Source organism: Aythya fuligula, chromosome 2 (genome assembly GCF_009819795.1).
Source record: "Aythya fuligula isolate bAytFul2 chromosome 2, bAytFul2.pri, whole genome shotgun sequence".
NCBI lineage: Eukaryota > Metazoa > Chordata > Aves > Anseriformes > Anatidae > Aythya > Aythya fuligula.
In genome coordinates this window covers 119,007,045-119,021,933 of record NC_045560.1, presented here as the reverse complement: position 1 = coordinate 119,021,933, position 14,889 = coordinate 119,007,045, and the positions used below count along the sequence as shown (strand labels likewise).

Genomic DNA, 14,889 nt, shown 5'->3' with positions numbered 1-14,889 from the left:
TGTTCCCTGCAAGAGAAAGCAAAGCCTATCAGCCATGGCAGCTGAATGCTTCTCTGAGGACATGCGGCCTCTGCTGCTGCCAGCCCTTGGAGCATCAGCAGGGCAATACAGGGTGGGGACAGGCTGTCCTTGCATACTTGCTTTCAGCTCAGAAAACATTGAGTTTGAACTGTGGCTCTACATGCTGTCTCCCTGCATGTCCTGCCACACTGCTCAGCACTGCACTGCACACCAGGAAAGATCCAAGAGCACTTGCCAGATGATTTTCACTTGGGGATTTTCATTTTGTTCCCATTTTCAGCAAGAGAAAGCCCCATGAGGAGGCAGGAGCTGCCCTGGCCCTTTGCTCAGCAATGCATTTTGACTGCTGCAGAGGTGCCAGGGACATCAGGCTCTGGATGCAGAAGGGTACACTTGGGCCAGCCCCTGGCAGCTCTCTGCAGCATAAGCCCCAGCCCATCCAGGTAAGCAAGCCCAGACAGGGGCCACCATTACTCAGACTTCTCCTGAGAGGCAGTGTGCCCAGAAGAGGCACTGAGGAGCACAGGGAATGGACGGGTAATTGGGCTGCCTGCCTCTAGCATTCACCTGCACCCATCAAGGTCCTTGGTTTACCACCCCTGGCTCCTTCCCAGACCTCAGGTCTGGGGCAGTAGCCTGGCCCTGGTCACCTCTGCAAGGCAGCTCCACAGGAGGCAACCCAGAGCCTGGAGGAACAGAAGGAGACATGCTCCTCAGCACAGCTTTTTGTGGTCACGTTCTCCTGCACCTGGCCCTCTAGTGGAGGAGATGTGGGCCTCCAAAGCCAGCCAATGCACCTTCTGGCACTTATTGTGAAGGTGGTGACCTGGAGCTGTAAGAGCCCCTTGCTGCCCCACAGGAGCCCACTTCAAGGGCTGCATTAGGCCTAGTTGAGACCCCAAGCTAAAGCCACAGTGTAGCCAAACACTGTTTACAGTCAGACTGAGTTCTGCATCTGGTGTCTTCCTGTCCTGTCTGCTTTTCTGTCCTTCTTGTTCTGCCCCTGATTTCTGGCATGCCTGTAGAAAACTAGTTTCTAGAAAACTAGTTTCAGTTTCTTTCACTGTAGCCTCCTCAGGGAGACACACAGGTTTTGGGGCAACCAGAAAGCACAGAAGAACTAGGACCAGTTAGTAGAGGAATGGGAGTTTGCTTAGCATGGAACCCAGCAACTCCCCGCTCTCCGTGCTGATGGGTTAGTACCCACAGGAGCAGGTTGCTGCCTCCCACCCACCTCTTCATGAGCCAGAGTCTCAGGGATGCTCCTGATGGTCCAGGAGCATTCAAAGCTTCAGTTGGAGGTTTGGGCATTGCAGGATTTCCTCCAAAACTGGACATGGCCTCTGGAGAAGCCAAGGAAGAGCAGTTGGAGTGAAAGAGTAAGTTTAGCCAGCAGCCTGCCTACTACAGAGGGGCTGGTAGAGGCCAGGGGCTTGCCTGAAAAATCAATGGTCTTCTTTTAAAAGAAGTTGCATTTTCTGCTCTAGACCAGGCATGGACAAGTAGGCTTCCCTTGAGTAGGCTTGTGTGAAATCAGGAGCTGAGAAACAATTCTGTGCCTCCTAGCTGAGGTGCAGGAGCATGGAAGCCAGTAGCTTGCTTAGAGCACCTTGAAAGCTATGAAACATAGCTACTGGCCTCCGTGTGCCTTAGAAAAGCCTGGGTGACATATCATGGTAACATCTAATTTATTAATGTTATGTTTGTGTTCCCTCACAGTGGCTGACAAATTGCCGAGAGCCACTCTTGTCCTCCTGAAGCAGTTGCTCTCCTTGTTCCACCACACCGGCCAACTTGCTCCAACTTCTCAACCAGCAGGATGAGCTACAACAGCATTGCCATCTACATTGAGACAAATCTGCTGAGCCCATCTGAGGACAACCTACTCCAGCTGGAAACACTGAAGGAGGCGACTGACAAGATAGGCTAAATTTACAAAGCAGCTCCAGCCTTGGGAGTACATCAGAGCTTTGCTGTTCAGAGGTACCTCGCTCAAGAGGTATCTCTTGAGAAAATACTTGTGGAGGGGATTCCTAAAAGCTACAGATTTGTGTGCAAAAGCAAGGCTCAGGGTGGTAAAGGCTGTTGGATAAATTTTCAGCCACAGGTGTTGAAAACAATGGTTTTATTTGTGCAGGTGAAGTTCCTGGTGGAGTTTCTCACTGACAACTGCAGAGAAATACCTGGAGAAGAGATGGCTTCATTTTTCATTCCCTTAGCTCAGGATTAGCCAGCACTCATCAAACAACCCCACAGGTATGAGGATAGACCAAGGATCTCAGACTTTTTTTTTTTTTTTTTTTTTTTTTTGACTCTGAGGCTTTTTATTCTGATGTAAAGCTGAAGCTAAAATGTATAGTCTTCTACTCATCAGTAATGGAAAAGATATCTGCTTCAGTTTGTACTATGAGGGTAATGGCAAAAAGAAGGCAGACACTTGCTTCTCCATAAGCAGTGTTGTCTTGCGCTTTTTTTTCTCTCAGCCAGAAATTCCTATGCTGAGAAATAACTCTCTGCACTGTAGACACAGCAGAAGCAGAGTTAAAGTAGCTGCATGCCTCTCTCTGGCATTAGATATCCTGTGTGTTTGGTTGCCCCACTCCGCCTCCCCCCATATCACATTATATATGTTTAAAAAAAAAAAAAAAAAAAAAGATAGTTTCTCAAGTGCATTAGGCATGTGCTTCATCAAACTAAATACTTACAAGAAGTCTTCCAAGAAGTCATATCTGGAAAGACAGATTTCAAAAGAAAAGCCTCCTACCTCAGAAAGTGGAATTGCTGCCAAAAGGATATTTACAGAAATATTTCTCAGAGGGGGAGATGAACACTGATTACACTTTCCTGTTTTGATATGAGATAATTTTAACCCAGCATTATTTGGAAACTTTAGCCAAGTCATTAGCAACTTAAATAAAAATAAGGGGAAGGCCACCTTTGACTTGCTTCTGCAAGAACTTACATATTTACACTTCAAACTGAAAAAACAAACAAAACAAAAGATCAGAGAAACTTTCTGTCACATCTGTTGCTGATTCTCCATCTGTTTATTATGCATAAATTATTTCAACCTAAATTATATATTACAGTGTTAACAATTACAACAGGTAGAGTCCTGAGGAACTAGAGGAACTTGTAGGAAGTTGGAAACTCCCTGGGAAATGTCAAGCTTCTGACACATCTTTCAGGGTTACAATCCCTTCTGTTTTCATTAGAGAAGTAGGACATCGCTAGTCTAAATGACCTGAGTTAACTAACCAGGTACAATTTGACTCTAGTCTCTATCCGTGCTCCCTTTCCTTACCTGATCCAAGGTTTGCAGGAGTGTGTCTGTCAGTGAAACCCTGAAGAAGCCCATGGAAGAATTTACAGTAGATGCTTCCAAAAATGGGGATGTAATACTAGCCATAGCTTATTATTTCAGCACAATGAACAAGCAAAGAAATTTCTTTCAGTCTGCAAATGAACAATGCCTAGTTAAAACCAGCACATCAAGCAAATGCAAGTATGAAGCAGATTCTGCGAGAGGCATGTCTGCTTGATGCAGTTCTGAATACATTTGCTGATTCAAATCTTACTATCATAAAAGTCCACCACTCCCTCAGAAATGTTAAATGATTCTTTTATACACATATTGCTTTGAATCCTTTTTGTTATCACTATTATCCAGTTTTGAGAAAAGCTATTTTGCATATGTTTTGAATTCTCCAGTGTTTATGTAAAAACCATACTGTACCTTAAATGTATCTTCACTGTTGGGATTAAACAGCTGGTGTTTCCCAGATCCCAAAATAATAGGACCAGAAGCTTTCTTTTCTCCATAAGCATAAAGGGATACTGTAGCTGTTGTGCCAGCTGTTTCAAAATCCCCAGTGACTACAGTAATCTTCCAGTCTCCTTCTGCAAAGTAAAAATAAAATAAAAATGCTTTTATAACCATTACTGATATGTAGCTAGTTACTTAGATGATATAAATAAAAGCATATTTTAACCCAGGAACTGTAACCAATGTGCACTTAAAAAGTAACGATGCTAGGAGTAGCAATAGAAGGCTGGCTAAATACTACATCATTCAAACTGCTCTTAGATAAGGTGTGTAACTTTAGTACATTGCAATCCTCATCAATCTTTAATGCTGGAAATATGAATACTGTGCCTGGCAAGATTTCTAGAAATACCCCTGTCACAGAGAAAGCTCATCCTCCAGAATTTGGTTTATGACAAAAAGTATAAACAAGAAATGCAACAAGAAAAAGTATCAAAGCATCCCAACTGCATACAATTTTTCATTTTATATACATCAGCAAGAGCTCTGTTTGCTTAGATGGAGGCATGACTTTGAGATTGGCATGAAAGACATTATTTTGGAGAAAAATCTAAAACTAGAAGAGGACTTTTTAGAAAATCTTTTTATATTAAAGCTTCCCTGATACTAAAATGTCTTCTGTCTCCAGAAAATGCATGCAAGTTATGTAAGTATTTGAAAGTAGCTTAATATAAATCTAATTTAAGAAAAACAACTATACATAATTGGAAAATGCATTTCTACATCTGAAAAGCTGGGATTGGATGCTCTCCACTTCTCTTTTGATTTCAGCTTTTGCTTGTGTGAAACAACTTCCACTTAGTGACTTTAATTCATTCTGTGCAAGGCAAACAACAAATGAAATACCAGCCCACAGTCATCTTATAAATAAATGCCACAGTGTACACTGCAGTTTTATTAATAGAAGGATGTCTGGTAGTGCCTGCATGAATTAAATCTGTTGTCTGACAGAAGTATACATCTTGGGCCAACCCCATTATCCATTAGTAATTTGTCCCATGAAGACTGAACTGGAGCAAGGAAGTTTCAGGTCCTGTTTTCCAAATTCTTGAGGTCTGGTTGAACCCTCATTCCAAAAAGTGACAGAAGATTTTTGGACACACATAAGGAAGTGAATCACCCTATTTTCCACTGAAACTTGTCAGTCTCCAGCTTGTAACAGCCTCTTCCCTTCTGTGCCTTAGACAATTTAAAACCCTACAGCTTTCTCTATATACCCACTTTCTTGACAAAAGAACTATAGCACCTGACGACGAAAGGTTTAACATCAATTAGAAAGGTGAACAGCTTCTATACACTGAGGGCAGAAGCAAAGATCATAAGGAAGAAGGCTCCTTGCCCCTTCCAAGAGCTCATTTACCAAAAAAGTCAGCCTCTACTGTTTTCCAGCAGTATACTATTAATTTCTTTAAAATATGTCACTTCAGACTATGTGGCTGGAAAATGAGGACAAGTTCATGCTTATGAAGAATGGTATAGACAAAGGATAAAATATGACCACTACTCCTCCAATACAGTGAAAAATTCAAAATTCATTCAGACATAATCATTAATTTTAAAAGAGGCAAAATGAATTTATTTTATTTTGGACTTGTTCACTGTCTGATTTATCATACCTCAAGTGTTTTTGATGGCCTTTTCTGTTCTATTATGCTCTCTCCAAGTCTCTCTTTTGTTAAGCAAAACAGTTTCAAAACAACAGTTAGTACTCTTGAGACCATATATTGTAGCTAGCTACAGTGCTGCCTCCAAAGGGTAAGAGTAGTATCAGTAAAACAGTCTGAATGCAATACAACACTCAAGGTTAAAAAAGGAACCAAACATCCCCCCAAAAATATGATAAGAAAAAAAAATTAGCTTGCACTCCTCTACATTGACTTTGAGGCTTTTAATTTTTCTGGAAACAGGGCTTTGTGCTTGAAAGAAAATGTAAGTATAGGAGAAGGATACTAAATTTTCTTATCTCCCTGATGCCAGAAATTCTCATGGCATTCCTTCATGGTTCCAAATAAAAACTGGAAATGGTAAATATTGCAAACATGTAATTCTCATTCTCTTTGGCATGAAAAGCTAGTTTTTTTTTCTGATGAGGTAGAAGACCAATTGCTTCTTAATTACTGATGAGGATTACACATTGAGGAGAAAATAATATGAAAAAATGTGTAATGAGATGACTTTCATTTAGAATACATGCAGGAAAGTTTCAACCTGACACCAAGAATATGCCCAGGGATATCAGAAAATGGTACCTTGCCATGGATGATTTCCTGGATTATATTTTTTATATAGATTAGAAATAGTATAATACACTAGAAAGTTATACTGCCCAGAAAATAATTCTGTTTTGGGGGAAAAAAAAAAAAAAAAAAAAAAAAAAAAAGACAATGAAACTTTGTTATTTATAAAAACTCATGGGAAAAAAAAATGTGAACAAAATCTCAGGTCAGCCACTCATTCAGTAATCACAACATTCCCTATAGGTATGGGATACCAAGCTTCAAGTCTCTTTCCCACTGTTCCTTATTTCAGGAAGTGCCCCAGACATGAAGCTATTTGGTGCATATGCTTTTGGCTACCCAACCATGACTGAGGACATTGACAACATCTTATGTTTCTGTAAAACAGACCTGTTTTGACAGTGGATAAGTTTTGCCAATAACAAAGCTGACCAGGTCTTCTAGACAGCACAAAGATATTTGTCTCACCAACTCGGAGTGCTGTGATCAAAATTACAAGTCCAAGCCCACCTCCACTGAAGATAAGCCAATAAAATATACCTGTAGTCTACTCCCTCTTGTTGCCTTTTTTTTTTTTTTTTTTTGTTAGGTTGATAGCACAAATTGTGTCTATTGCAGATTTTAACATACATCCAGACAAGTATAGCTTCAATGACACAAAAGCAGAGATCTGTGAATTCAGGAAGGACTCTGCAGACTGATTTGAATTATGTACAGAAAGATCTATAGGTGTAGGCCTCATGGAATCGAGCCAAGCAGAACAGGTAAGGCACAAAGACTGATGAACAGATTGAAAATACAAACCTTCTGAAAAAGACATACAAAGGAGCAAGGACAAATATAGTTTTCATTCAAAATAAAGATTTTAAGAAGAGAATGGGATTTAAATATAATTTGTAAAAATAACTAGATACAAAATTTATAATTACTGACTTTCCGTTGAGATGCCATTTAAAACAAATTATTTGTGTCTCCATGGATATAATAAAATATGAATAAACATTTTCAAAATTTCTCCTGACATCTTATAAATTGTTGTTCAACCTACAGCACTTCTCACAGCAGATAAAAGGTTATGTGTTATTAAGATATGTAATTTAATCTGCACTGGTTACAAGGATGGAAAAGTCAACATGAACAAATATGAAATCACAGGTGAAACAGAAAATGTAAAGCTAATGGTGAGTACAAACCTATAAGTAATCTGGGAGAAAGAATCATGGTGTAAAATGTTAACTAAAAAAGCAGAAATTAAGATAGATAACAAGAAAATAATAGGACAAAAATGTGAATTTTCAAGTAAACAGAAAAAAGAATAACATCATTGGAAAGAAAAAATATGTAGTAAGAAAGCAGAAATAAAGTGATTTATTATTTAAATTAGAGAGTGAAGTTCAGAGTTTACTAAAATATTAAAATAGTGTGCTGTAATTCATGTTTTAAAATAAGTATAAATGACAATGAGTGTGTAAAGCAATTAGTGAAGACTATTTCTATTTCAGAACTAGACAGAAGACAAGAATATTTACCATTTGTTTCTTGTTGCATTTTCAGCTGCTGATTTACTTGAATTTCTGCCAAAATAAAACAAAAATGCAGTTAATAAAGGATCTATCCTTCAGTGTTAAAGAAAAGATTTGAAAGAATAGATGAAAGGCATTTTGGATTCAAGCCTTCATGCCAATACAAGAAAACTTTCCGTCCCTTACTTCCTCACTAACACCTATATTCATCATGCAATATAAATACAAACTGTACTCTTAAAAATATAAGAAGGGAAGCCACAAAATGGTTAACCCTGATATTCAACATCTAAGTTCAGCCTAAATTTCTTCAGAGGAAGAAATTACAGCTTATTTATAACACTTCCATAGAGTAATACTAAAACTTACCTTGAGGATACAGATCAATTTCTGAATGAATTACACCTTGGGACATAAATGGAAGCCACCTAAATACAAGAGAAAAAAAAATAAAGTCAGTAGGAATCAGTTTTTTTCTCCACCATATAGCAATATAAGTGGATTATCCACATTTTATTTTCATACCAAATACAAGGGGACAGCAAGGGTATACAACCTCTAAAAACTTTAGTAGTTGATTTGATAGATGTTAAAGTAGAAATTTAGGATTTGACACAACAAATAAATTATAGTTGTGCAAATGTAAGAGCTGTGAAAATATAAAAATATACCTCTGGGTAAACATAAAAATATACCTCCCTAAGGGACTCATGTGGCACAAACATATTTATTTGTATAGCTAAAAAGACCATGGAGGGGAGGGTACTATGTACAGTACCAGTACTATGGTCTGAATGCTAATTACAATTTTTATGTATCTATTGTGCTATATTGTAAATTCAAAGATTCAAAGTTCAGTGATAAAAACAAAGATAGAAACAAATTCTGCACTTCCTTTTTCTCCCTACCAGTTGAGGATAAATAGTCTGAAGAAATATAAATGAAGGCATACGTTGGCTAGGCTTCTAGTCTGGATACACTAGGATAATGACTATTATGAATCCTTTTATTTAGAATATATATTACCAACTTTTTTAGTTTCCTCCTACTTGGTAAAACCAACCAAACAACACACACATGCATGCGCACACACACACCACTCTTCCATGGAATAAAAATGCGTTCATTAAGCTTCTGGGCTGCTGGTTTTTCTTTGTTAGGTCCACTCCCATGGATTCTCCATGAACAATCTAATTCCTTCAGAGTCTCCTATGAAGCCTGCCTGCAATCCATCATAAACTAGACAGGATGTATAGAGAAGCCCAGAGGAAAAGGATCTGTCCCTGGCATGCAGAAGAGCAGCAGCATCGTTCTCTCCACAGTCAGAGTTTCAGGCCCATGAGAGTCTGAGCAGGCTATCTAGAAGATACAAAGCTGCAAGCATATTGTTCTCCATGTCCCTAACAATGACACAACACCATTCAGCAGTGGCACACATGCTTGCCCATCCCACCTGCAGAGGCCTTCTTTCCTTTACCCTCCATATCCAGTCATCAGGTTCTGTGCAGTTCTGTTGCTTATCAGGTGGTGTACATGTATTAAAGATGCGAAAGTCTTTGCAAGTCTCAAGTGTGCAGTTGAGACTCAAGCCTCATCCCCAGACAATGCCAAAGTTCTGTTCCTGGGTGCCCATCCTGCCCCTTCCCACCAACCCTACCTGACAAGTTCACACCAAAGAGCAGCATGAAGCTGGCAAAGAACTGAAAAGACATCTGCCACCGCAGGAACAGATTCAATAAACAAACAAAAAATGGTTGTGACACCCTCAGGGAAAAGGTCAATGCAATCCCTGGCAAATATTCCACCAATTTTATTTCCAGGAAAAATTAAATAGAATCTTTTGAACAAAGACAAGTAGAATTATCACTATTTTCTAAACGTTTTCCTGACAAATAAAATCCAAAAGAAATTCAAAGAGAATACCATTGTCTATTGACTTTCAGTTGCCTTTTTTTTTTTTTTTTTTTTTACATTCTTATTAATTCTCTCCTTTCTAAATTTCTGTAAAGAAACTTTTCTGATTAAAATTGCTATACAAGCCAAAATTTATTTCACTCTTACTGTATCACAACTAAGTCTTTAGGTGCCAAGAGGTGCTAGATCTAGGACAATACATAGGAACATGTAACTAAAATAACAAATATTTGGCAGAATTCTGCAAGTCTTTTAGGTTCTTTATTTTTGTCTTGAAAACATTAACAGACCAATTTATGTTAGAACTAGTCCCTAATTTGGTCTTACTAGACAACAATTTACCTGTATCATATCTGCTATCCTGCTATCACAAGTATAAACTGCAATCTCAAATATTAAAAAGTAACTAAGGTAACTAAGAAATAGTGTAAAACTAAAATCTAGTGGGGGCTGTTGGATGTTCAGAAACTCGTTAGCAGATTATTTATTTATTTATTTATTTTTAAGTCAGATAAGATGGTGACATTTCTTTGGCTAAGTGAGGAAAAATACAGCATTTTGTTAATACTGTGCATCATAAAGTATCAAAGTAAAATAACAATGTGAGGCTGAAGATTAATATATTAGACTTCTGAAGAACAAAAATGCTTTCCTCCTGGAACAGAGCAGAGTGTTTCAGCTTTACATTTGGGTCCAGATGGAGGCTAGCCCTGAGCCCCAACACTGACCTACGTTAACCCTTTTTTCAGTAGCAGTGCTTCCTTGTAGAAAAGCTATGAATGAAAAAGCTTTTCTCTCTCCTGACTGAAGAAGGATCTGTTTGAGAGAGATTTAAAAAAGTAAAAGAGCATCTTTATTCCTCTTTTGAGGATGTGACATCTAGAATTGCAATAAGGTGTTCAAGTTACATAACAAATTCATAAAAATCCAGACAGGATAACTAGGCATCCTGCATTTATTAAATAACATTTATTAAATCCTATTTAAATATTATTTGTTCTAGTGCCTTCTCACATGGTCACATTTTTTCTCTATGCTCCCTCCATTTCCCTCAAATGATGCTCATACTCATGAGATAGACTACGAAACTGAAAACTTAGACCCTTTTTGTGCGCTTTATCTTTTCTTCCTAAATAGGTAAGGCATGCTTATAACACTGATCCTTGTATAATAAGGCTACACCGTATAATCTAGTCACATGAACATAACCATAACATCTAAGAATTTAATCTCTGATATCAACCATAGCCTATGAACTCAAGCAACTTGTTCTGGAGCAACACATTTTGTGGTTTTTATACAACTGCACAATAATCCAAATCTATCTTTTCTGGAAAATACTCATTTAGTACATTTGTTGGTATCATACTGGTATTGAAACCATAGATATCCTCAAAAATCTATCTTATATTTAAGACAATTCTTGTAAAAGCTACCTTCCGCAATTGAAAACATATTCTGAGTTGTTCTCAGCTTCTCTGACAATGACTTTATCACAGTACCAATACTGGGACTTAGAGTTAGCCTCACAGCGCAACAGCACCTTCTGCAGTTTTCCAAGAGATACAGCTTCCACTTCAAAAGCATTGACCTAGGACACAGAGGAGATGGCATTCCATGATTTGCAAAGCGTTAATAAAGTCTGGAAGCAACAGTATTTTAACAGCCTGATGTACCCCTTAACAGTGGCTCAAGATTCCTATTGATTTTACTGATAGCTGGACTGTATCAAAGGGGTTGTATCCAAAAAGTCTTTTGATTATGCATCAGACTAAGTGAGAAAGCACAACTAAAATCAGAATGCAATAATAATCCCAAATACTTTTTTTCACCCACCATACAAAATGTTGCCTACTGCCCTTCACTATTCTTCCAGTACATCACTGTTTACCATAATTCTTCGCTAGGTATGAACCACATAAAGCAATTATTTCCTTTGTTAATGTTTATTTAAAATATGGACTTTCTCATCCTTCGCTGTTTGTCGACTCACCTCCTCTATTTACATTCTATTTTGCCTGAAGAAACTGAAGTCTGACATGTCACTTTGTCATTGTTAATCGTTTAGACATCTGCTTACTGTTGTCAAAGGCTGTTTTAATAGCAGCATGAAGTTGATCAGGTGAAAGGTTCACGTTGGTAACTTTTTGTCACAGTAAAAAGCATATAGCTTTGTCTCGCTCCATGTAACTGTCCAGATCACACTTCTCGGTAAAAAGATAATGAAGGAAAGAACTACGCTGGAAAATTCATGTCTGTAAAATTCTCAATCCTTAGCGAATGGCAGAATTAAGATTGCCTGTGCAACTTTACTTCTCCCTTGTGTATACATGATATATGATCGTAAACTATCCCTTCTGACAATCCAACAACAACAAGAAGCATGCCAACAGCACACACTATCTCTTCTGCCCTGCAAGACCATTACGACAGATGGGGCCCAAAGTCTTGGATTAAAAAAAACTCAGACATGTTAGAGGAATTGCCCATAGACTAAGGCAATTATATCTGTGTGTATATATCAAAAGTCAAGAAAGGTGGTGATTAATTGGGATGTACTGCAAAGTGTGCAACCTGAGCATGATGTAGATGGTATGGAATAAGGGGTAGATACTGTCCTGCTTTCTACTGAGATAGAGTTAGTTTTCTTTCTAGTAGCTGGTACGATGCTGTGTTTTGTATTTTTGATGAAAATAATGTTGATAACAGACCAATGTTTTAGTTGTTGCAGAGCAGTGCTCACACAGACCCAAAGTCTTTTCAGCTTCCTGTGCTGCCCTTCCAGCAAGGAGGCTGGGGGTGCACCAGAAGGGGATACTACCAGGGCAGTTGGCCCAGGCTACAAGAGGGATATCCCATACCGGGTGTCCCAGCAACAAAAGCTAGGGTAGTTGGCCAGGAGGGTGGCAGCTGCATGGCATCTGGCTGGGCATCAGTCAGAAGGTGGTAAGTAACTGCAATGCACATCACTTTTTTTGTATATTCCTCTATCATAATACCTATTTTCCTTTCCTTCTCTGTTCTGTTAAAATGTCTTAATCTCAAGAGTTTTTTGGGGTTTTGTGTCCTGATTTTCTCCCTCTTCATCATAGGGAGTAAATAAATGGCTGCATGGTGCTGAGCTGCCTGACAATTTAAACCACAATAATCATGATGTTCAAGTAACCATTCAACCATCTTTGTCACAAAATGATATATCCCAGGCCCTTCTCTGCCTCCCCTACAATCCACTATCTTATTCACCCATTTCTATAACAAACTGCACCTTGAACCACCCTCCTTATTCCACTGATAAAAAATATGTTGAATTTGCCATCAGATCAGCTAGAATAATCCCCTAGACAACTCTATTTAAATTCTGAATTTCAATTTGAATAGAACTTCATACCTAATGCACTAGTAATGATGTAAAATACATATTCTAAAATAGTACATATACCTCTGGAGTTTTCCAATAGGTTATTACTAGTATTTTATATACTGCCTTTTATTTTGTTTTCGTTCCTCTAAGAGCTTCATGCCACTTGTTAGATATACAAGCGTTAATCCTCAATAGCTCACAAATGAAGTAACAAGCATTTTTCTGAGAAGGTCATAAGAAGGCCAGTGGCAGAACTAAAATTAAGCCCAGTAGTTCCTGACATTCAACCATACCCTACTGAAGAAAATCAGGATGATATATATATTTTACTTATGGAGGAGATCAGATGTAATTGAATGATGAAATAACTTCAAAACTGCCTTACATTAATCTCAATACTATACTAATATGTGTTAAAAGAAGTACATAGCCAGCAGTTTACTAAGATCTGAAATCATGGAATGATTTCTCTGCACTCATTTGTAGCTAGCCGTAACTCATTATACCTTGACAGAAAATATTTTATATTCACAGAAAGCTCTTCTCATTAGCTTCCAGGGGGGTTTTAATATAATTTTTCTTCCCCATAACCTGCCTGTGTTGTTACTCATTCATTCATTCATTCATGGGTTCATAAAATCTGATTTTCCTTAGTTGCTAAACCTCTGCTGAACATCTGAGGTGCTAAATCTCTGTGATCTTTTTTATTAGGAACTTATTAAGATCAATGAAAATTACTTAATTATATTTACATGGCTAAGCAAATTCTTCTTTAGACTTACCTTTCCTCTACGAAATTTCACTGGTATACCAGATTTATGCAGAAGTCTTAGACCAGAATCTCCTCTTTTTCCATAGATACACAGATAAACAGCAGAATCTGTATCAGCTTGCTCCAGGTCACCAGTGTAGACATAAACATGGTATAAAACAACTTCCAAACATAACCAAAAGAAAAATATGTTAAGTATGATTGCAGAATATGATTTGCAATTAATTTGCTGGAGTATATTCTTTCAAACTCAGTCTAACTATCTGTTTTTAAGATTGCTAAGACCATACTTATGAATATACAGCAGATGGAATAAAATTCAGATGACATTAATACTGAAAACCAAGTAACCAATATATATGTAACTGTGCAATACATACTTGGATAGATAGGTTTTCCAGCTTCCACTACTGGAAGTTCAAAGATGAAATCTCTTTCATCACTATTCTTTGACAGCCATGTGTTTGCTGGAAAATGCAGAGTTTTCTTACTCATCAGATGTTGCAATGTCACCTAAGGAAGAAGCAGTTTAACTACGACTCAGTTCACTCTCTTCAGTGCTTTGCTTCTCAGCAACAAAACAGTTTTCTTTAACTCTTCTTCTATCTCAGAAAAAAATAACATGATCAGTAAATATGACACACAAAATTGCAGTATGAAAACATTTTCATTTTAGCTGCTACTTTACTTGTAACTAGAGAGGATCTTTATTTACACCTGTGGTATCTCAGCTGAAACTACCAGCCTTAATTCTTTAAAAATGCCCTAGACTTTAAAATTATCTTATTCTTGGAACAAACAAATCTATAATTGAAATTCTTTTTTTTTTTTTTTTCCTCCTCTCCTTAAGAAATGTCGTCAGTTCTGATTTCCGTCAACGCACCACCTCTGTGTAACACTGTTTGGAGTAGCGAAGCCTGAAAACATTCTATTAAGTGACGATAGGTGAGACTGAGCTTTTGGAAGATGTGGAAAGATTGATACATCTTTAAATTTAAATGGAAACAGGATGAAACTCATCATCTATATCTTTCTGAATTTTTGAATTTGAGGATACTTTGGCAAGGAGAGGATATATTGAAATATTAAATCTATTCGTTTGGCTCTTTTTACAGCAGAACAAAAGAAGGTCTGAGTACCAGCATCCTCTATCTATTCCTCTGAAGAATTTAAATTCTCAAGTTATTAGCCATGGTGCATCATGATAGCTGTATCATGTTTCCTATAATTGAAGG

General features: G+C 37.8%; 1 protein-coding gene across 1 annotated transcript in view; it reads right to left on the bottom strand.

Annotated features, from left to right (window-relative positions):
- Positions 1–14,889, bottom strand: part of RP1 (RP1 axonemal microtubule associated) — a 189,763-nt gene that overhangs the window by 121,995 nt on the left and 52,879 nt on the right. Inside the window, exons 19-24 of the mRNA XM_032182911.1 lie at positions 14,035–14,167; positions 13,665–13,816; positions 10,958–11,112; positions 7,977–8,035; positions 7,614–7,658; positions 3,758–3,921 (exon numbers count right to left, since the gene is read on the bottom strand). Of these exons, the coding sequence (XP_032038802.1) occupies positions 3,758–3,921; positions 7,614–7,658; positions 7,977–8,035; positions 10,958–11,112; positions 13,665–13,816; positions 14,035–14,167 (708 nt within the window). The remainder of the gene's footprint in view (positions 1–3,757; positions 3,922–7,613; positions 7,659–7,976; positions 8,036–10,957; positions 11,113–13,664; positions 13,817–14,034; positions 14,168–14,889) is intronic.